The 24028-nt window shown below is 31.3% G+C and overlaps 1 protein-coding gene across 1 annotated transcript in view; it reads right to left on the reverse strand.

Annotated features, from left to right (window-relative positions):
• LOC129917840 (steroid receptor seven-up, isoforms B/C) overlaps positions 1 to 22299 on the reverse strand; it is a 46726-nt gene extending 24427 nt beyond the window's left edge. Inside the window, exons 1-2 of the mRNA XM_055998022.1 lie at positions 20985 to 22299; positions 399 to 548 (exon numbers count right to left, since the gene is read on the reverse strand). Coding sequence (XP_055853997.1) covers positions 399 to 548; positions 20985 to 21552 — 718 coding nt within the window. The 5' untranslated portion in view covers positions 21553 to 22299. The remainder of the gene's footprint in view (positions 1 to 398; positions 549 to 20984) is intronic.
• Between the last annotated feature and the right edge of the window lie 1729 nt (positions 22300 to 24028).

Here is a 24028-nt window from a genome sequence, read left to right on the forward strand (position 1 = left end):
TATTCACATTGTGCCTGCTACAATGTATCATTTGACAAAAAAATGCAATCTTCTATTTTTGTAAAAAAAAATTTTTTTTTCTTGTGCCACTAACCAATTGGATTTAATCAAAGTACCACTTGGCCACTTGTACTTTATTGACAGATCAAGGTATTCTCGCCTTTCAATCAGAAAAAAAAACACAAAAAAAAACTTCCTATAAAACTATTTGTTATTTTGGCCACAAGTCAAATAACCAAATAATGTGGTCAAATGCCAAACAAGTGACGAGCGCTCTAATTCAATGTGATTTTTACCAACTTGCTTGCAGAGAGAGACGATGACTTTTAATTGACCTCTTTGTCTTGAGAATTTAGAACGGAAGGAAGAAAAAAGTAATAAAAGAAATTGAAACTTACCTTCTCGCCGCATACCCATCTTGAGGCACTTTCGTAATCGACAATATTGACATTGATTCCGATGATGTTGATCAATTGGACAATTTCTGCTCCCCCGACATGAATATGTTAGATTTCGGCGGACTGAACGTTTGAAAAATGATTTACAGCCTGTAAATAGAAAAAGAAAAAATTAGTACAATGAGTTTTTAAATTAAGAAAAAGAATAAAAGTGGGGTGCCACAAGGAAGACCTTAAGGGCCTGCTCTTTTTTTTTTTTTTTTTATTTTTAGTAATAAATAGAGATAATTTTGATGGTTTTCTATACAATAAAATATAATTTAAGACCACTTTCGGTGGGGTACCTTAAGGTTGTCTCTAAGGACCTCTACTTTTTCAATATTTGAAAGCTCTTTGAAAGAATTTCTGCCCAAAACCAAACTTTATTCCCATTAAATTGCACTTAAATCCTCTTAAATCGTAAACTGTCTTGAAACCTTTAACAAACAGAAAAAAAAGAAAACCTTAGGCACACTCATGGACTCTAGAGAAAAAGACCATCATAAACCGAAAAAGAGACCAAGAAGAATACAAAAAAAAAAAACAACTCTGGGAGATGTGGAAATGGGTGACTTATCCTATTTAATGTCGTGCTGTGTGATGTGACATTATGATAGGCCCGTCGTTCTATGGTCGTCGTCGTTTCGTATAGTGTCTACAAGCTCTCAACCGATGTAGAGTCGCCGCCAATGTTTTGGTATTCTTTTTTTATTTTTTTTGTGTAAACCACATCATTTCATATCAGTGGCTGAGTTTTGTGGGACGAATTTGCCCAACAACACACAACACAACAACATATTCGGCACAAGCCCCTTCTGTCTAGGATGGGCTTTTTTGTTATATCTCAAGACTTGTGAAGTGCTTCGCCTGGTAGGAAAGGTAGGTACTAGATCTTTTTTAACAAAAAAAAAAAGATACAAAAAAAACCTTAAAGATACTTTGTTAATTGAATCCCATTAAGTTAATTTTATAGGCGTTAAGGACATGCATCTTTTTCGTGGAGTAAAATTTGGTGGTGATTTCACTTGGAGTAGGTATCTCTTTTTTTTTTTTTTTTTGCACTTTGAAGTTGTTCAATGACATGAAATGTGTTGTAGTTTTTATGGATTGATGTGCAAATATACTCGACCGAAGACCAACACGGTGCGGTCGGTGGTGGTATATCTTGTGGGAGACCCCATTTGGAAGCAAATGATATTTATCTGGAATTTATTTTTGATGCTTGGGCTTTAAATGGTCGTGGTATGGGATTTTTTTTTTTTTTTTCAAGTCATCGGCTACGCTATGGGTTATATGATGATGACGACGACGACGTGGATAGAAACCAACGATTCCAAGTCGCGTCGTCAGTCGTGCGCTTTATGTCCGTTGGCTGTTTTAAGAGTTTTTTGTATGAACATCGTATTTTGGCGACGTTGTTGTCGTCGTCGTCGCCAGTCATAGTCATCTATCTCTTAGCTTGGCTATGAGCGAGGGAGTTTTTTTTTTTTTTTTTAACGTTTTTTTGAGGTTTTATTTTTTTTTTTGTCTGTCTACTTGCAGCCGATAGATATTTAGCTATTCAACGCTGTTGTACATGTGTCGTGGAAGCGTGTCCCTAGTTTTGCTCATCGTGGATTGATTTGGTTTGATTTGAGATGCAAAACAAAAAAAAAAAAAACATAAAAGGTGAAGGAGGTGGAGCGGTTGTATTTATACAGATGATGTGAGATAAGAACGAATGAATTAAGATTGAAAATGGCATTCAAACTTTTTTATTTTGTTGCAATTTTTGGATGAAAAATATCTGTCATCTTTGATTTTTGCCTTTTACTGGCATTAAATAAATATTTTATTTCGAAATTGAATTAATCTTGGCGAAAAAAAAAATATTTTTTTATTTTTTGAAAAAAAAAAGGTAGTTTTCAATGATCTGATTTATGGATATTGAAATATATTTTATAAAATTTGGTTATATACTCTTTTAGAAGAACATTTTATCAGCAGAATCCAATTAATTTAGTTGCGATATCTGTCAAACTAGATAAGAACCAGCTGGGGGCATTAATGCCTACAAGTGTTTAAATTAATTGAGAAAAATGTACTTTTTATTGTTTTTTGTTAACCTTTCGGTAAAAATGAGGGAAGTTTGGTTCACTTTCTATCGTGAAGAGTATTTCAGCAATCTAATTCATTTTATTTTGTTAAAATATCTCTTAAAACAACGGAGATATCGCTGGGGGCATTAATGTCCAAAAAAACAAAAACTCTCAAAACATCTCAATTTTGTTGGTTATTGCTTCTAAATGATGTCCAAATATGTTCTAGTATATTTTTAACCTATTTAATTTATGTATAACTCTTTTAAAAATTGATATTTTTGTTTTCTCTTTTCAGGTAAAAAATCTGAAAAAAAAATGGTAAGTTTTTTATCTTTTCTCACCATTTCCTCTATTTTTCATATAAACATATAAATGTTAGGCCTCTTATATATTTGTTTTCCCCAAACCCATTGGGTGTCCTATTACATAACTAACCACAACATTAAAAATAGCAAAAAAAAAGTGCTAACTCGTTTCTGTATTTGAATTTAAGTCTCCAAAAAGATACGCTTTTATTATAATTTTATTATTTTCTTCTTTTCGCTGTTGTTTATTTTTTTTTTTCTCACTTAAAATTCGTTATGATTGTGCGCAAGAGCGCGGCGCAATGGCCAAACCTAATGTTGGACTCGTGCACTTTTATAATCGTAAATTTAATGCACCGTGTAAAATGTTTCAGTTCCGTGGAAAAAGTGGTTTCATTTTATATACCTTAACTCTCTGATGGTGGTTCAGTTTGTGTGACTCTATCCTTATGGGGTTTTTCTCTCTGTCTGTCTTTTAGTAAAGTTTTTTTTTTTTTATTTTTTTAATGTTGACATATAGGAATTCTAATATTCCGGGGCTTTCTTGTTGTGTTACCTCTTGCTGTTTCGGCTTAATTTGTTTTGTTCAAAAAATAATTGTTAAAGATTAACATTTTAAGATATCATAAATTTAAACTCCCATGGACAGACATGGAAACACTAAAAAAAAAAAAAAAAAAAAAAAAAAACTTGAGATGATCCTCTAGGAAAAAGGAATACCCCAAGAAGAAGTAGTTGGGCTTTGGTATGTCTATCTGTTGGTTTTGTATGTTGTTTCTTGATTTGGCGGCATGCAACACAGAAAAATACAAAAAAAAAACACAGACACAGAGGGCTTAAGCATCTACATCACCTCGTCATCATCATCATCATCATAGAATACCATGGAGTCACCTCTCAAAGTCAAGATTTAACTGCAGTTCTGCAATAAGGATGCCATATCCCCGACAAGACTAACTTACAAGACTTCAAAAAAGTGGAAGAAGGTAGACGAAAAAAAGTTGAAGGCGCGATGCATTTTAATTTACGAGATGTTCTTCTTATGGGCAGACAATTTTTTTTTTTAACTTTTATTTTTGTTTCTATACAAATCCAATAATTTCTCAAAGAGTTGTAAGCGCAAAAACCCATAGACCACAAGGTGGTGTGGTGCGTTCCTTATTTCTTCCGGTTTTTATTTTTCCTTCATATTTTTGTCTACTTGTTGTGTGAGTTTGCACTTTTCAAAAAAAAAAAAAAAAAAAAACTTGCGTGTTATTTATTTTCTCTTTCAATTTTATAGACACTCGATAAGATGGTGGCTATAAGTATTCATAAAAAAATATAAAAAAAACCTTACTCTTGCTGCTGCTGTCAGGAAAGGGTCAAAATTATACTTAACCTTACGTCGTCATGTGAATATAATTAAAATATCATTAAATCAATTTACGTCAGGAATTAAGGCGTAAAAATGTAGTTTACTTGTGCTATCAATTTGAAATGTGTGTGGTTTTTTTTTGCCATTTGTTTCAAGTTATTTTTGTTTATGTAAGTTTAATGAATATGAGAAATACTTTTTGTTTTCGAAATAAAGTAGGTATAAGCTTTGAGATTTGATTTGAAGATTTTATTTTAGTTGAAATTGAAAATATTGGTCTTTCTAGGTGATATAACTTAATTGGGTTACAAAATAACCAAAAAATTACCCTTTCTTTTTTTTTTTTTTTTTTTTGCAAATTCTTTGCTTCAGAAGAGAATTAATAACTTTTAGAACAGAATTGTCTTGAATCACTATTAAAACCTTTTGAATCCTTCAAAGTTAAAAAATAACCGAATAGAAACTAACTAATATGAGTAAGGTTTCTTGTACATTTTTTGTTGCTTAAATAAACGGATTGCTAAGTTAAGTTCTAAAGTGAAATTTTATAGAACTGCCAGTTGTTTTTTTAGAGAACAAGAAACCTTCACTATAACTGAATAAAAACAAACATTTTGTTGTATTTTTTTCTTCCTTTAGTTCTCTATTTCATGTAAGGAAGTGAAATATGTACTTTCTTTTAAGTTTTATTAGTTCTCTAAAACTATTGAAAGTTTAAAAATAACCAAATAGAAACCATGATTTTGTTTTTTTTTTTTTTTATCCTGAACTCCTATATACAATTCAGAAATAGAAGAGTTTTGTTGAGGAGAATTATCTTGAATTCCTATCAAGTGTCTAAATTTAAAAGTGAAAGGTTTCAAAATTACCAAATTCTAACCCTTTTATTTCCAAGCTTTATGCTTTATGTTCTTTTAGTTGAATTTTCTTAATTTTGTATTCAAAAGTGGGGTAACATACACAAATTCTATGTTTGTTAGTCATCGATCCTTTTTAGGAATATCCTCTTGTAATACTTGTGTACAAATTTTCCTAGAAAAAATTCTAAATTCCGTCCTTATCCTTGTATTCATATTTCTCCTAAAAAAACTAATCCACTAGTCAAAACCTCATGTTTCTAACAAGAAAATCCTTAGGATTTGTTCATGTTTTTGTTTTTTATTCCAAAAATAAATGAAAAATTAAAAAAAAACTTTTCCTTCTCCTTCCACAAAAAAGAACTAAATATCAATAATTCTTTAGAAAATTTCCAATCCAATTAGTGAGAGAGTCAGTCGGGAGAAAGTAGGTATAGTTTGAGCTAAATATTAACTATCGACTGGAAACCACAAAAGTTTCATAGTAAGTTAGGTTATTTTTTTTTTGTTTTTTTTTTTTTTTTTTCTATTTTCTATGTCTATTCAACCATATTGTGCATCGTCAAGTCTACTAAGACTAATTCTAAGCGGTTAAGCAAGCATCTAACTGGTATATGTCTGTATCCGTATCCTAAGTCTCATTGTCTGGCTTTTCTAACCTCGTTAGGTAGGTAATCTTTTGGAAGGAAAGCTCCTTCTTTTTTTTTTTTTTAATATATGTTTTTTGTTGTAAGAAACAAAATGAAGTCGGATTTGAAAAGTCCTTATCCCTTTTATTTTACATCATGTCATGAAGACAAGAAGACAAAATATAAATAGTCTCAAGGAAACCTTAATACCTCTCGACTTGCTTCGTTTGAGAGCAGAGTATAGTAGTAATAATATTGAGTTGTTCTGGTAACCGGCTTGGCGGCTACTTCCATATTGCATTGGTTAACTGATTGGAAGTGTGTCTTTTTTACTCAACTTGTGTGTAGTTGTTTTTTTATTTTTTTATTTACTTCTGCATCATATGATATAATCTGTAATCGCTTCGTGGATCATTGCACCAGAGCAATTATAGGTTTTGAAGACGAAGAAGGAAAAAAAAATAATAAGTCCACAGTCTATATACAAATACTGACAAGCAGCGACGACGACCGACGACAAAGTCTCGAAGAGAATTAATTTGCATATAATAATGTATAGTTGCTCTGGTATCGAAAGAGGTTTGGTACTTTATTTTTTTTTATACAACACCAGACAGCCTAGTTTTGTTGTTTATGACTTAGAGGTGTAATACATACAATTAATTCTAATAACTAACTTTTTGAGAGGGGCTTTGTTGAAAATTTGGATGTAAACCCTTTTAAGGAAGTTTTATTTTATGAAGTTTTTGCAATAAATTCTATATTCTTCAATTTTCTTCCTTGAATTGAAAAATTTTTTTTTTTTTTTTGTGAACCAAACTAATCAAAATTTTGAACCAGTAATATGATTTTCGATTTTTTCGATTGAAAACATGTTGATCGGCACTAAGCTAAATGTTTGTAAGCTAGATTGTAAACATTTTTCATTCAATTTTGTATTTAACAAAAAAAAAAAAAAAAAATTTTTTTTTTTTTTGAAACTCAAACAGGATTTTTAAACTACAAACCCATCTGGTTTAACTCCCCTTCCTGTGTACTTTTTCACATCTTTTCCCATAAATTACCCACAAACACAACAAAATACACAAAAAAAACTAAGATTAATATCCACCAACACCCTTTCTTCCAAATAGCAGAGCGTCTACAACTGGAAATCAAAGGAATAACAAAAAAAAAAAAAAAACTGCACTTCACCTAGTTTCTCCCACACAACAAACCACCAACCAACATCGGGAACAAACAAAATCCTTCCATCTACTATAAAAGAATGGTCAAAGACCACCTCAAGGGTCTTCACTCTAGATTTTTCTTCTTCTTTTCTGTTTTTTTTTTTTTCATCATCATCATCTATAATACCAGACCGCTGTTTGTTCTATAACCTGAAGTAAAGTAACTCCAGAAAAAAAGATGTATATAGATAGAAAGATACATTCAGAGTTCCCAGCATATAAAGTTAAATTATGTTTTTTTTTTTTTATTATTTGTGGGGAGATTCCTCTTGATGCCCCACTCCACCCACTAGATGGTTTTTTTTTTTTTTTTTTTTTTTAATTTTTTTTTTTTTTATTATGAAGATCCATTGCAAGACGTTAGCTTAAGGCGTTTAGTTTTATTTTTATTATTTCTTGTTTTTATGTTATTTTGTATTAATAGCAAGGATTGGTAGGTAAGGTATATATGTGCAGGTACTTCCTGGGAAATACTTGCAGTGCAACACTCTATTTTTTTTGTTTTTTTTGCTAGTATACACGCATATCGCATCGCACAACAATATGCGTTCTTCTTGTTTTAAGAAGATACAATTTTTGTGTTGTGTGTTGTTCTTTTGAAAGAAGGAATTATTAAAAGAATTTCAACTCTTTCGCTGGTGCTATATGGAAGTTTAAATAAAAAAAAAAAAAAAAAAAAAAACAGAGACGATACTTGAATACTTTTAGGAGAATGTTAAGATACATGAGGCTTTATTGTGTGTGCAAGGCGATCCTCTCAAACTTAACTCTGATGAGGTAGGATTTTTTTTTTTTTTTGAGGTATGTGAAGATTTTTTGTTTTTTATTTTTTGAAATACTTTAGCTGGGATAAAGTATCTTCTGCTCGTAGTATAAAGAGTATCTGAACTCTCTGTGTGACTATGACTGCATTCGGTCAAAAGGAAGGAGTTAAAGTTAACCCACAACTTAGCTTGTTTGTGATCGTCTTCGTTCGGTATTGTTCAAGTCACGATTTTTTACTTCACATCTTCCGTGGTATGGTTACATATATAGAGAGAAGATCTCTTTACCCACAACATGTATAGAGTAGGTTTGGGGGATATACCGTATGATGATATATACAAAAAAAGATACATGTGCTTAGATACAATTATTGAAAGATATCTTTAAGATATCGTGTGGCTCAAAAAAGAAACATTCTATATCAATAAAAACCGAAAAAGGGTGGATACTCGATACACGAGACAAACAAAAACAACTTACCAATCTTCGATAGATAGAATATAGTTTTTTTTTTGGTTTTTTCGTCCATCGTGTATCTTTGTTTTTTTTGTATCTTTTTTGAAAAATGATGAAGGATAAATATTGAAGATGCACCAAGTTTGTGGATATGGTGAGATTGTAACTCAAAACAACAAAACTAAAAAAAAAGATTAAGTATCTTTTCTAAGTCCAGTTCGTTTCTCTTCTTAATTTTATTTTTACTCTACTCAATTGGGATCAATGGTTGAGGTTGAAAACTATTTAAATTTCATGTAGTAAGCCAGGTTGTCTTGTATAAGCCTCTATCTGTTGTTGTTGTTTGTTGTTGTTGTCATCATCCTCTACAGGAGTTTGCTATATAGAATGGACACAATGATACCTCTCCTCTATACCCATAACAACAACTGACTCAGGGATCGATGAAAAACTATATCGTCGCGCTACGGAACACGATTTTTCTTCTTTCCATCTTAATATACAAAACCAAAAACAACAACAACAAAAAAAAACTATGGGAATCAACTCTTTTGTATTATAAAAGATAGTTTTTTTTTTTTAGTTTGAATTTTTGCAGGGAGAGAGGAAAAGGTAGGTATCGTATCTACCTTATATTATTCGCATGGACAATATCAATAGGCGATTATGCAATTTAGATGAATTGGTCTATTATTATTATTTTTGTTGTTGTTTTTTTTTTTTTTTTCTGGTTCAACTCGGCTCATAATGTTCAATGAAGTTTTTTTTGTATCGTAGATGCGGGAGAGTATCTCTACCTAGGTTTATATCTATAACTGATGGTTTTTTTTCTGGTTTTTGGAGGAGAGAACTTAATTAAATTAAAAGGTAGATTATGTCACGACTTGTATCTTAGTTTTGAGAGAGTATCTATTACGTGAAGTTTAATTAATAAGTTGTGATTTTTTTTTTGTTGTTGCTGTTGTTTGTTGTATTTTTGAAGCTTGTTGGTTTTATGATTAATTGGATGAAAAATTGATTTTTTTGGACTTTGGAGAGTTGAAGGAGTGTTAAAGTGTTATTTGTGTCTATAATTTTTGATATTACTGCCAAATTATCGCATAGAAAAGAGTTTTGCTAAATAAGTTTGTGAAACTTTTGTTTTAAAAATCAATTTTGACTTTAACAACATGTATCAGATCATTCTTAAAAACTTGCATTTTTTTAAATAATCATTGTATCATTGAATTTACACTCATTAGTCGAAATATCAAGCATTAGTCATTTATAAAGGGTTCTTAAAAATGTTTATAAACATGTGTCTAAACATTTTTTTATCTTTTTTATCTAAATGCTTCAAATAATTTATTGTTAAATTTAAGTTTTCCAAATTCCGTGGATAAGAATTTAATTGAATCGAATAATACAAATCAACATGTATCTAAACATTTTCTTACAAATTTTTTTGCACTTTTTTTTTATAAGTTTTTGTAGTGTTTAGTTCATAATAATATACTTTTTATTTCAATTATTTGATCACTTTTGAAATAATTTTTTTTAATCCAGAAATATGTATCTAAACAAAAATAGTAGAATGTAAACATGTTCCTCAACATCATTTGTTAAAAAAAATATCAACTTGTTTGAAAATGAATCTTATAATTTTTGTAAAGTTTCTGAGGGTACATTTGAAGTAATTCAGAATTTTTCTTTCTATCAACATGTATCTGAGAATTTTCTTAAACATATTTGTAACCTTCGGATCGGTGTGATCGTGTTTGGTATGGTTTTCGCTTGAGGTTTTATTTGTAAGTCGATCCTATAAAGTTAAAAATAGCAAACTATAGTAAAAATTATCTTCAAACCTATCAACATGTATCTAAACACAGTATTTATCACCCATTAAACTTCCTAGTAGAATCTTTCACCTTACTTGATTAGATTTAAGTTTCTCAACCCTTTTCATATAGTTTTCAATGCAAATTACTTCTCAGAATTCAATTCTCTTTCCACATAGGTTATATCTCTAATAATAATTGGTTTATTATAATTTTTCTTCCTCATTTCAGTGTAAACGAGATCATACATCAATTTGTTATTTTGTTTCATTTTCTTAATAAAGTTAGTTAGTTCGTTCATCCAAGACATAAGACATAGATAGATTTATATAGAATTTCTTTTTACCCTCTTTTGTGATGCAGAGTTTTTTTAATTGGGCCATGAGAACAAAACACCTATAATATCCCCCTTCTACACATACTTGAGGAAAAAGATTCATAAAATCCTTGAGAAAAATAGTGAAATTTATTCATCTTTCAAAGTGCAAGCAAAGTGCTATAACCATTTTTCACTTTGATACAACTTTAATATACACAAAGACTTCAAAAAAAAAAAAAACAAAACAAAAAAAAGATACAAGAGAAAAGATACAAAAAAGCAAAAACATGTAACACGGAACCTTTATTTATTTTTTTTTTTTTTTTAATTTTTTACTTCTACCACACTCTGGTTGTATAGTTAATAATGTGTCATGTCATGCTCAAAAGAGCCTGTCACACGATTATAAACAACATTGGATGACAAATTTTTGCACTACTCTCTCTCTCGCGCTATCTGCCTTAAAGACAACTACTATAAAGTTAAAAAGATACTTCATCCACAAAGAAGGTAGATTGTAGCGGAAGAGTCGCTCTGTTTTATAGCTAGCGGTGGTATGCTCAAGAGCTCGCTCGTAGTAAAAATTACATGCTACAGATTCATTAGGTCAAAATTAATTAGCCCAAGCTTGCTTTTTAACTGTGCTTTGTATAGATGAGATAGAGATAGAAGAAAAGAGGGGTTATTTTGTTTGATTAGACAACGAGGAGACACATTTTTCATATTCAAATCTTTATGTTTAACAAATAACCATACAATCAATTGATACAAACAGTTCGATACAATACCAATCGAAATATCTTTTACAAAAAGTCAGAGAGGTTTAAGAATGCTGAGAGAAGAAATATCGGAGAAAAAAGTTGCACAAAACACCGATCACGTAGTTCTTTTAAAATAAGCGAAGAAAATTTTTAGTTTCCAACCATGTTTTGCTGCAATCGCTCCCTGGTTTGGTTTGAGTCTGAGGTTGTGCTTGCTGCTGATACTCTTTTTCGAAGGAGAATCGTGATCGAAAACACAACTTTCCGGTAACGGTTTAATTAATTACGTTATATTCCATTGAAATAGACAAAAAAGCAACCAAAAGAGAAAAGAAAGCTAACTAAGCCCTGTTTTTTGTACCAATCTAAGCGGGGAAAGAAGATTGGATAGGATTCAATAAAGCACACACTAATACACACTTATTCAACATCACACACAAACAGAACAAAAAGAAAACAAAAACTCTATTTGGCATCCCGCAAGGAATTAAGGTGCACGATGAGGTACCACACCGCATCGCGCATCTCAAGACTGCGATGTGCGCGATGCACATTAACTCCCCAATAGCCTAGCCATGCCTGATGCTGCCCCAAAAGAGAAGCGCATTTCAAATTGTCTATGTTCATCGAAGTCGTATAGTCATCGTCGCAGTCATTGTAGTTGCCCCCCAATCGATGCGATATGGAGGGGAGGATAGTCATTCATGATGGTTGATGCGGTCGGTGGTGCACCTATATGAGAGTTGAGAAGAAGAAGACTTGAGAAGCGCGACCATCTGAACAGACAATCAGGCAGGCAGGCATTCCTAGTCTTTTATACCTCTATAGTCTGTGTATCTTAAAGATACAAAATTTCAACAAAAAAAAAGAAGATATTTCACCAAGCAGCAGCGGTGAGGTGGAGATCCCTTTTTTTCTTCTTCTTGTTCTTCTTGAGAATCACCCAAAGTATCTAAGTATCTTTTCGATGAATCTTCTTTGCCATATAACGCGATCATGAATCATTCAGCTATGATGCGAGTCGAGTACATATCTGTTTTTTTGTGCAATTTAATCGTCGAGTTAAGCGCAAAACAACTGACCCAATTTTGCTCATATACTCGCGCATATTAGCCACCATATCACAACCTTCAGCCAGCAACACTGGCTCCAATGTCTGCTGTTTCGAACTATTTTCTTCGTTATTTTTTTTTTTTTTAATTTTTTCTTCTAAGAAAGTTCATGCTCGTTCATTAAATTGTAATTATTATCTAACATAATAACTCTTCTTCCAAGATACTATAGCCTAGCATTTCCTTCCTCCGTGCATCATAATATCCAATTCATTCCGTTCAAGTGGTGTTTGTATGCACTCCGACAATTATGTTATGAAGCTAATTACTTTGAGAGTAGTTCCACAACAACAACAAAAACAAAAAAACTTCATCCCAAGTCGATCATTGACCGAAACTATATCGGTTGCATGACAGCTATGTGTATAATATATGTTTTGCCCCGGCAAAAGCGCACAGAATTGTTGCACAGATACAAAATACAGAAAAAAAAATTATAAGTATCTCTCATGGTAACGCAGCGTTACCTTGTTTTTTTTTTTTGCACTTATTAACTTGGCTATTATACACATTTAACCTGTTTCGCGCTTAAATGTAAGCCATGCTATCATCAAACTGTATAAAAAGGTATAAGATAGATACCCCCTCTGGCATCTTAACTCTCTTACAATGCCCCCCGAAGAAGTGCGCGAGGAGACTTCCTTAAATGTTTTGGCGTTAAGTGTGCGCATGCGCGCCGCACTCATTGTGTATCTTATAGAGATACACACACATACCTTTAGAGAGCTTGCTCTATCTGAGAAGAACTTATTTAATTTTTTTTATTTTTGCAGTTATACTTTTTCCACATGCTTGAGTGCATTTTTGTATCTCAGAGATGATGAGGATTTTTTTTTTTATATTTTGTTTTTTCTCCAACCCCAGCCAACTTTAACAAGAAGAAAGAATACAAAAAAAAAAGGTGACTTTGATATGATGTGTCTATGTGATAATCCATTAACTATATGTGAGCACACAGTTGAGAACTGTCAGATGGATCATGGAATACCACATATTTATCAGATACCTATTCATATTTATGCGCAATGTGTCTAGGAGACATGGTAAATTAAGTGAAGACAGATTGCTATTTTACGGTTTCCTTGTTTTTGAAGACATGCATGCTTACATGTTTACAATTTATTCATTAAAATTGAAATGAAATAGAGCGGTTTTGTAATTGAGTTCTTGTTGCAACATGTTGCTAAGAACTTTTTGGACAAATTTCTTCTTATTAGAGAAAATTGTTGATGACCAATTTTGTACTCCTCCTGTACGAATATATGCATAGGATGCAATATATTTAAGCAACATGTTTAGCAACATATTGTTATATACAAATATTAAAACTGAAGGTTTGTATGTTTTTGAGATGTAGAGATTTTTCAAACTAATCTGGAGCTTTTATGCTTAAGATTCATCAACATGTTGCTTAGTATTATTCACAGAACGTGCACCAAAATGTTGGAAGAAAATTTCTGGAATTATAGAATTTGTGTTCTATCAACATTCTTTTAAAATGGATTGATATTGGCAAACGATTTTTAAAACCTAGCAAAATGTTGCACATGATTACACAGGAAAAAATTTAAAGCAACATGTTGCAGACTTACCTACTTAAATTCTTTCACAAAAAATAAATGTTCCTTGGAATAAAAGATACAAATTTTTTTTCAAAAATCTTAGCAACATGTTGCTATAGACAAGAAAGGTGTATTTTTTAATTCTATCGAACAAAATTGCAACATTTACATTATTTGACATAAATCTTAACTGGAAACTATAAAATCATTAAAAGTTCAAAGCCTCATTACCCCAGTCAAATGTTTTCTTAGCCTTTTTTTGGCAGAAGTTTTCAAGAGACAATGAAGAAGAAAAAAATGTCCAAGATACATTTCTATTTTTTGTATTTTTATATAAATCCTTGACAAATTACAAACAAAACACAAACTGGCATATTTGGGGACACAAAAAGTCAAACGCAGTTTCTATCACAAAACAGCACACAAAAAAAATTATTAAAAACAAAAAAGTTGCAAGAAGAAAAAAGCATCTGAAGCCAAAAGATGAATTATCTTCCAGGACAACGACGACGACGGCAATACAGATACAAAAAAGAATACAAAAATCTCCTGTGCGTTTGTGTGTATCTCAAGACTGCCCTCGTTTTGACATCCTTTTGGTTTGTCTCTTTTTTTTTATTTTGATATCCCCCTCCTTTATCTTGAGGTTTGTATTATTTTGACATTAAGACAAAAAAATAATACAGTTTGTCCTTTGAATCTTTGTCTCATCTTTCGCTAGTTATCATAATCATAAAAAAAAACCGGGGAGGCTAGAAAATAGATGGCATATTTTTTCCATAATTCACCTTACCCCCTCTTTTCAGTCCCCTCTTTTTTAACAACTTGTCATAGAATAAAAATGCCACAACCTGATACTCTCTTGTGTATAGTTTAATGCGTTTTTTATCGACTTGGCCAAGTAGTAGACAATTTGTCACAAACATCCCCCTCTTCAACTGAACTGTAAGCAAAAAGCAAAAATAATATCCAACTCGTGTATATTCCGTGTGTGGAATTGTATATCAGTTCAATTTCCAATCCTAATTTGAATGTAAGCCATGAATTATTTTCAAGTTATTGATTTCAACATGTTGAGAATATCAAATGAATTATATCAACTTAAGTTTGTTGGAAAAGTGGAGGGGGATTGAAATGATGTTGAAAATGATGCTAAAACGCAATAAAAATCAGTGAGTCTAACATAAATACTCGTAAATATTCACATGAATGTGCAAAAAATTTAAATCCTTATTATCTGTTTAATGGAATTTTATTGCAATATGATAGCTTCTCTAATGGGGGGGCTTTAGGTAACTTTTTCTTAACCATTTAATGGTCAATGTTGTAAACAGTTTGAATGAGCATTAACAGCATTACGAAACTCTCCATCGTAAAAAGAGGAATGAAAAATTTTGCATTTTTAAGGATTTACCCTTAGCAACATTTGCAATAAAAAGGATACATCTTATGTGCAATATATTTTTTATATTTGTGTGCTTAGGATAAGAAATGTAAATTGGGACATTTAGACTGGTTAATGGAAACGATTGGGTAAACAAATAATATTTTTATTGTTTAATTCCTTCAGTTAATTCGATTTTTTGTGTTCCTGGCAACATGTTGCTAAGAGGAGTGTTTTGATTTCTCATGTTTTTTCTATCGGAAAATGTTTTCGTTTGGTTAAGAATGAATTTAAAGAAGTTTTTAATGATGTTCAAGGGAACCAACATTCATTTCACACATATTGTTGCAGGAACACTACTTGTTTCTGTCACAGTTAATTTACAAACTATTTCAACACCAAAAGCATTGTCTGAATAAAGCTGAATACCAAATTTTTTGTGTGTTTTCTGCATAAATATAAGAAGTTCATAGCTCAGGCACCAACTTTGCAACATGTTGCAGAAACATTTTGTTGCTATTTCCATAAATCACAACAGAACCTCAAATTACTGTCTTAAAAAAAACAATCTACACCCATGAATATGACTTAACAAGCTCGTTAATTTTCAAGACATTCAACCAAAATCATAAAAAAATGTGTTGTTTCAATGTAACATGCTCTGACGCATGAAGACTAATTAAATGAAGATTACACACACCTTTTTAATTGAAGGTCTTTCTCTGCGGCGTTATGGATAACTAGTTTTCTTTTAAAACTCTTGTATGTTGTTGGTTGTTGTGTGTTTTTTTTTTTTTTTAATGGAATTTGCGTTTTGTTTAGTTTTTTTTTACGATTCCCACGACAACTATAGTAGCATGCAATGGTTTTTTATTTTTCTTTCTTCGCGCAAAAAATGAAAAAAATTGTTAACAGGTTAGAAGAATTAAACCCAATTTCTCACACATTTAGTTTTTAATTTATATGAATCATACCAAAAGAATTGTTTACAATAAAAAAAGAACAAAACAAAACAATTTGCGGTTAGGAAGTTAAGTAATTAACTTAGTGGTTAAAGAGAGTCATTAAGAGGGAAGTTATGAAGATCAAACCGCAAAAATTTGTTACAAATTTATTTAATCGTTTGAAATTACATCTCAATTTGGGTGTAGCTTTTGAGTGGGTTTGGTTGAATTGAAAGTATTTTTTGATTAAATGTACATATCTGGCAACATTTTTGTTTTGCAAATGCTGTCTTCGTGTCTACTCACATTTAAGTGCTGACAAAATTGCATATAACGATTGAAATATAAAAGACTGGCTTATGGTAATGGCAATGCATGTTTTTAGTGCTTTAATACTGAAGTTTTGTTACAATAAAAAACTGTAAACTGCAAAAAGAAGTAACAACAAAAACGACAATTGTTGCTGAAACATGTTGTCTGTTTCAAATTTCTCAAGATTTCCTACACCATTTGTTTGAACTATTAGAAAATCTTTTTTTTTTCAATGTTTCTAAATTTTGAAAAATGAAATTATTTTTAGAAAAACAAAAAGTTGCTGCAACATGTTGTTATCTAGATATTTGACCTTTTAGCTATCAAATCTACAAAGGCTGCTAGAAATTCTTGACAGTAAGATGTTTCAATTATTTTTTGTTAACTTTCACAAAAATTGTAAGCTAATTTTGTCAGTAAAATTTTTTTGCAACATGTTGCTAGTAACCTTATGATCATAAATTATTCCAAAATCACTGTAACTGTCTAAAGTAATCCATTTTCTGCACTCTTGCAAAGAAAATCTCAGGCTTTCCCACGTCTAGTTCTCAAATGAATAAATACATCCGCGATTCCATAAGGCACTCAAGCTTCGTCCAGTCATAGAAACAGACGAAAAAAAACATAATTAATGATGTCCACGAGAAATTTACACATATCCCGGAACGAAATAAAGAAAAACAACGCACAAGACAAAAAAAAAGAAAAAACAAGGACAACAACTCATCAAAAACTATAATCAGATCTAACGAAGCAGAAATAAATCGCTTAGTATGATGAAGAGTTCCTCCTCCTTTGACACACACACGCAACACTTTTAAATATCCCTTTTCTTGAATCTTTTGTTTTTTTTTTTTTTTTTAATTTTTTTAAGGAAACAGGAAAAAATTGTTGACCTCGTCATCGCGCGTTTTGAAGGATCATCATCAACATCGCCGTCGTCGTCATCTTCGCGAACATGATTATTGGTTTATGATGTTCCTCCTCGCGCTTCTTCCATAGTTTCTCCCGATTTCTGAATGGAGGAAGAAGAACATCTTTGGCCAGATGTCTGGATTTTTTTCAGATAGTTCTTTTCTTTATGATGTTCATCATAATGTATCTACACGAAAGAAACTATACTTACGAGAGGTACCTTACAAGAAAGATACAATATTTTGTTGCGTCAATTAATCTTTTTGATGAAACTTGCAACAGTACTCTCCCCATACATTCTATACACATCAGAAAGAACTTTATAGTGAAGGCACGATTCATATAAATATGTTGTATGTTAGGTTTGCTCATGGAAGAGAAATAAGATGAAGAAGGGGGAAGGAAATTTTCATTTAGGTGTGCAATATGGGAAAGAATTTTTCTTGGTCAAGATACTTGTTTTTTTTTTTTTTGGTATAAAAGATACATGCATATGGATTTCCGTGCAAAAGATCAATATCAATATCTAATCAAGACAAGACAGAGAGAAAGAAGATGAACAAGAACGAACAAAAGGGTTTATACCTTTCTCATGTTTTTCTAATATTTCCATGTTTTGACTCACTTTTCATTAAAAAAAATAGAAGAAAAGATACATTGTATCGTAGGAATAGATACTTTTTTATAATCTAATTCTATTATATATCTTTTTTTTAATTCATTGTTATATCTAATAATGTTCTCGTAAAAATGATAAGAATCTTATCATTATGACCGCGACGGACGATATGTAGGTACCACACTGCCGACAGACAGAAATAATACCGACGAAAGATACCGAAACAAGACCAACGAACATACTATCTCTCGTTCTTCGCATTAAACTACCATATTATGGATACAACAAAAGATACAAAGACAAAGATTATAATATAGTCACTTTTTTTTCCAGAAAGAAAACAGATACAACAACAATAATAGGAGGTTATTATCATTTTTATTTTTATCATTACGAGCTGTTTTGACATCGTAAATTATTTTGTTGAGATACATTTTTTTTTGTTCTTTAAATGAATAGATAGAACGAAGAAGATGAAGATGAAACTTTAGATGAGAACAAGATAAAAATTATTTCGAAGAAGAATTATTATAAAAGGGACACTTGAATGAGGATTGTTTTGGATGAAGTTTTGGAGAGTTTTGTTGAAGGCGTTAGAAAATTTATCTTTATACTTTTTGGCACTAGGTATCCTTTGGTAATAGTTGAAATATTTGAAGAATAGTCAAAAGAATCTTATAAGAAGATAATTCGAGGTGTTAGAAGATGTAGAAAAATATACAAAACCGTTTGAAATTGATAAAAACTTATTTTTCAAGTGCTTCCGAAACAGTTCGAATTTATGAAGAAATTTTGGAGGAAATGATGAATCAAATATAAGATTACCTTCTTTAAGCAATATTATTTTTAAGAAGTTCGTAAGATTTAATTGTTAAATGAGTTTTAATAAAGTTTTTACATAGGTAATTTTCGAAGATGCTCACTTAAAATCGTTAAATTTCATTCATTTTCATTCAAAGCTTTCACGAAAACAATTTATATGTTTTTTCGATGAATTAATGTTTCATTGTTTTAAAAATGTTTCAATATAGACTTTTTTAACTTAAAATTCGTAATCGCCACACAAAAAACCTTGCGAAAAGCATATTTTATTTAATAGGAGAATTTCATAGCAATTTAGTGTAATTTTGATATTTAAAATGATGAGAATCAACAAGAACGAAGTTTTTTTTATTTAATTTTAGTGATTTGATGAAAAAACTATGATAAACGATTTCAATCATTAGAAATGATAACAATAGAAGAGATTTTATGATAAAAACCATACAAAATTAGGTCCCTTGGAATGATGAGAATCACAAAGAACGAACATTTTTATTTTATAAGAATATTGGTAGATTTTTAACATTGTTGTTTTTGGTAAAGGCATCAATAGTTTCGGGACTTAGTTTTGTTTTGGAGGTTGTTATATTGTTTTTATGCAAATTTATGCGAGAAGACACAAATACCGTTACAAAATCAAATAAAAATTACAATTTTTCATGAGGGTTTTGTTAGAGTTATTTGAATTATTATCTAATTTTCCGATTTTTTATTTGGAAACTTGGACAAGTAAAACAAATTATCAATAAGATGTAAATAATTCCGAGAACGCAAAGAAATTTATCAATTTTTTCGATGAATAATTGAATAGCTCTAAATTTCTGAGGACCAAATATATTTTTAAAAGTTATACGATTTTTTATTTAAAAAAATTGACTAACACTTCAAACACTTATTTGAAGAAGCTAAAAACACAAACGTAATAACTACGTTTTTCCACATTCGTGAGGTGTGTTTTAAGAGTGATAAAAACTTGAAAAAAAATTGAATTCAATTTAGATCATCACCGTCGCGACGGTAAATTCTATTAGAAAGTTTTATAAGAAAAACACAAGATACACTCGAGGCTTAAGGCATTCATTGACTTGATGTTTTACATTCGTGATGTGCAGCAAGTAATCTGTGATTTTCTTAGAATTGGAAAATTGATCTCTGTTGAATCAAAAATTTAAAAAATAACGCTAAAAGAAAAAGTAACCATACTAAAACAGTTAATTGATAGGAAATAGAACTCAACAAACTATGAAATAGGAGCAGAAACCTTTAGCAAGGCAATAAATTTTTCTTCGATTTTAAGCCAGTTTTTGTTTGTTTCGGCTCAACATTTAGTGTTTTGCTTTTTGAAGCCTTTTTCAGTAGAATCCATTAGTCAAATTAGAGTTAAGCGCTTTGAAGCTAAATTTTCTATCTGATTTTTATTTCTTTTAACAATTTTTAAAATATTTTTTAAAGAAGTTTTCTTACTAAAACAAGTGCAATAACAATCTTCCAAATATAGAGAATAGAGACCGTACGAAAAGACCTTTCCACCTTAATTTGAATATCTAAAAATTCCTACACAAAAAATTGCTTCACTCCAATCTTTACCAATCGATTTGCAACCTTTCGCACCTTTATAAAACTAAACCAGTTATGAAATTAACAGAAGACAAAAAAAAAAAGTTGATAATATTTCAAATGTCAGTACCGTGATTTGCACAAAATAAAATCTATTTTCATTGCATTCATTCATACAATCCATTCATCCATCTATATTCTGTCTGTCTGTCCATTTTCCATCTATAAGATATACAAAACTTTTTGCATCCAAAACCATAGATAGATTGTTATTTCTCATAATTCAAACTGTCAGTTTATTTATGACCTGTCAAAAATCCAATCCTCCTACACTCTTCTTCTTCACACACAGAAAAATGAATGGTGTAGGAAACCTTTATGAAAAGCACATCAACATCAACGCCAGCGCTCCATGCGGAGAGCCATCAACAACAACAACAACAATCAAAAAACAACAAAAGAAATTGAAAGAATGAAGAAAAAAAGAAAAATTCGCGTGCCTGCACCTATTGTGATTGAGTTATTCATGGTCGATCACAATAATAATAAAAAATAAAATAACAAAAAACTTGATCATCATCTTCAATTTGACATTTAACCCTCTTTAAGTATCGATTTTAAGATTCGTGCGGATCGAAATATTTCGATTCACCTGATTTATTCATTCAATTACAAAAATCTACTTGAAATGTCACTTTGCAAATGACAGATAGAGTTTGACAGTTAAAGAAAAAAGTAACTCACCTTCACATGTAAACTGTCCATAATGCTTGCCCGAACTCTTATCACCACAAACCACACATTCGATATTTTGATTTTTACTATCAATTTGTGATCCGCCGCCATTGCTGCTCTGCGAACTACTGTTTGCTTGTGAATTGGGCGTTACACTTGACGGCAGGCAGTCTTTGAAGTCTTTGTAGTCCTTGATGATCGGCCCCAGGCCGCCGTTATTCGCCGATGAGCCGCCGTTATTATTATTTGTATTGCCACTATTGTTACCGTTATTATTATTGTTACCGTTATTGGTATTATTTCCACCATGATGGCCGCCATTGCCACCGCCACCTGACATATTTGACATATCCTCTTTGATCGATGAACCGGATGGCGTTGAGCCGCCGGTACCGACGCTCGGCACCGTACCGTGCAAATGTCCACTTAGATTAGGATCATGCCAGGCACTGGGCGGCGGTGGTGGCGCCACTAGGGCCATACTGCGCGGGAATCCCAATTCGAGGGCGCTCAACTCGCCCGAAGGCTGAGGCCTGGGATTGAAGAAGCCCGTTGCTGTGGACGGAGAGGCGCACATAACGCCACCCCCGTACACACTGAGCGAATTGTGGGTAATAATTTTGGCGGTTTTGTCACAGAAGGGAGATGAAAAAATTATAGTAGGACTCCTTTGTAAGGAGTTTGGACAAAATTATTTTTTTCTTCAAATTTTTTTGAGAAAAATTCCAAAAAAAGTTTTTTTTTTTTTTGCACGATCACTTCACAAGGATCACTTTATCTTTTTATTTTTTTTTTTTAATCGCTTTTTGTATATAGATTCTCTATTATTTTGTGATCACCGAAACTTCATGATTTTTTTATCTCGTCACTGCACTTGATAACTTTATTTTTCCACGATCGAGGATTTATTTTTTATTTAAAAAATTTAATTAATTTTCAAAAAAACAAAAGAAATATTTAAACAAAAATCCACACAATGCGCGTTTTATATAAATTTCGTGCGAGTTTAATCCTTCTACGTCCGATAGATATTGTATCTTTTTGTGTAATAAAATTTTTATAATTATTCTTCAAAGTTTTTTTTTTTATAAGATAGAATATTTTTAGTAAATTTTTAAAGAAGGATACAAAACAGAATTAAAGGTAAAAAATCACAGTGAGAAGCGAATGTGTAATATAATAAATAAATGATAATGCGCCATGCGGCAATCTCAGCTGTTCGAAAGGCCTTTTAGAGCCTGACTGGCAAAACATTCGGTGCAAAAGGTACACGACCCGACCCGACTCGACCGATTGCTCGACCTAACGACACATCACACATCTTCTCCTCACAGAGTCTTTTCACAGATACACAATACACAACAAAAAGATACGTTTTTTTCGGTTCAACTAATACTGCTTTAGATACTTGTGTTTTGTCTTGTTTTCTCTTATAGAATTCTTATAGGATTTTCTGTCTCATTTGGATGGGAATAGAGTGGTGGGTTGTATGAGAAGGTAGAGGTGGATTTTTATTCGCTATCCTCTGCGCACTTATCGTCGGCAAGTTACAATCAAATATTCACTCAGAGTTACAAACACAGAGATACCAGATAGATGGTTGTATTTGTAAAAGCTACTTTTGTCGTTTTGGGTGCAAGGAGTATGGCATGACTTGAACTATACACACAAAGTTGAGAGAAAATTCCTCTGTTTGATTATTCATCATCGTTATGTTTTCATTTTTTTTGTGTTCGTTTTATTTGGTTTTAGTGTGTTCGTTTTGAATTAATATATTCCCACCCCTTTGGAATGTTGAGATACTTTTCTTATTGCTTGTTTGTATTTTAGTATATTTCTTTTTTTTCTTATTTACTTGAAGAAATTATTCTTTCGTTAAGATTTCGAGTGGAAGATGTGGAGTGGGTTTTTTTTTTTTGTATTAATTTTGAGTTGAAGTTGATTTTTCTTATATGAGAATGTAGGTATCTTATAGGTTCTTATTGGAAAATTTAAAATGGATGGATTCTTGTGAGTTTATTCTTTTTTAAAGCTTTGTTTTTTTTTTCTTGTTAAAAAATATATGATGGATGGAAATTTTTTTTATATCACATAGGTTCCTATATTGGATTTTATGATTGGATTCGTACTCCAGTCAAAGCGTCATTTGACCTTGCGATGAGAGGCACTGTCTGTTTTTATTTCATGGATCGATGGGGGTATATTTAAAAGGCTTAAACCCAATTTCTCACCACCTGATCATTCTTTTTAGCGGAGTTATTCACAAAAATGCATTTTTTGGGATATTTTACTTCTAAGCTAATATCTTTGCTCCAGATTATCGTAGACCAAAAACTAAACATACATTCTCTTCCTTATAATATTTTCTATCGTTATATGTAATTTCATTGTATTTGAGTGAGTAAATATAAAATGGCAGCCATTTAAAGTCAAATTTCTGTTGTTAAAAAACACATTTTTGTCATTATTTCGAAAAAAGCTTATATCATGATTGACATTTTTCTAACCTATTTTGTAGCCCTGTTCATGTCCTGCATTTTACAGAAAAAATGAGCTCTTTATCACCAAAGATGGCCGAGCTATTGATAAATGAACGCATGCAAAACCGGTGCGAAAACACCCAAAAATATCGTTTTTTGGGAATAACTCGACTTCAGATTGTCCCACGGCAAAAAATAAAGCAATGAATTGTTCGTTACAACATTTTCTATCAATTTAGTGCACAATCTTTTTGTTGAAACAAATAAAAAATAAGTAATATTAAGTCAAAGTCGTTTTTTTGTTTAGCAAACTCTTGCCTTATTATTTTGCAAACGGTGCGAGTATTGGCTAAGAAAATAAAATATTATTGTAGTCCTTTGAACTATCTACAATTTAAAAAAAAAATTAACTCTCTACGACCCACACGAGCCGAGTAATTAATTTTTTAAAAAAGGTCCAAATGACCAACGAAAAAACATAAGACAAATTCTCTTATAACAAGAAACAATGAAAACAACCCCTCTCACTGAGAACTAGTATTCGAATCATAAACAAGGGAATTTTTTTTGAAT

This window comes from Episyrphus balteatus, chromosome 4, assembly GCF_945859705.1.
Source record: "Episyrphus balteatus chromosome 4, idEpiBalt1.1, whole genome shotgun sequence".
Lineage (NCBI taxonomy): Eukaryota > Metazoa > Arthropoda > Insecta > Diptera > Syrphidae > Episyrphus > Episyrphus balteatus.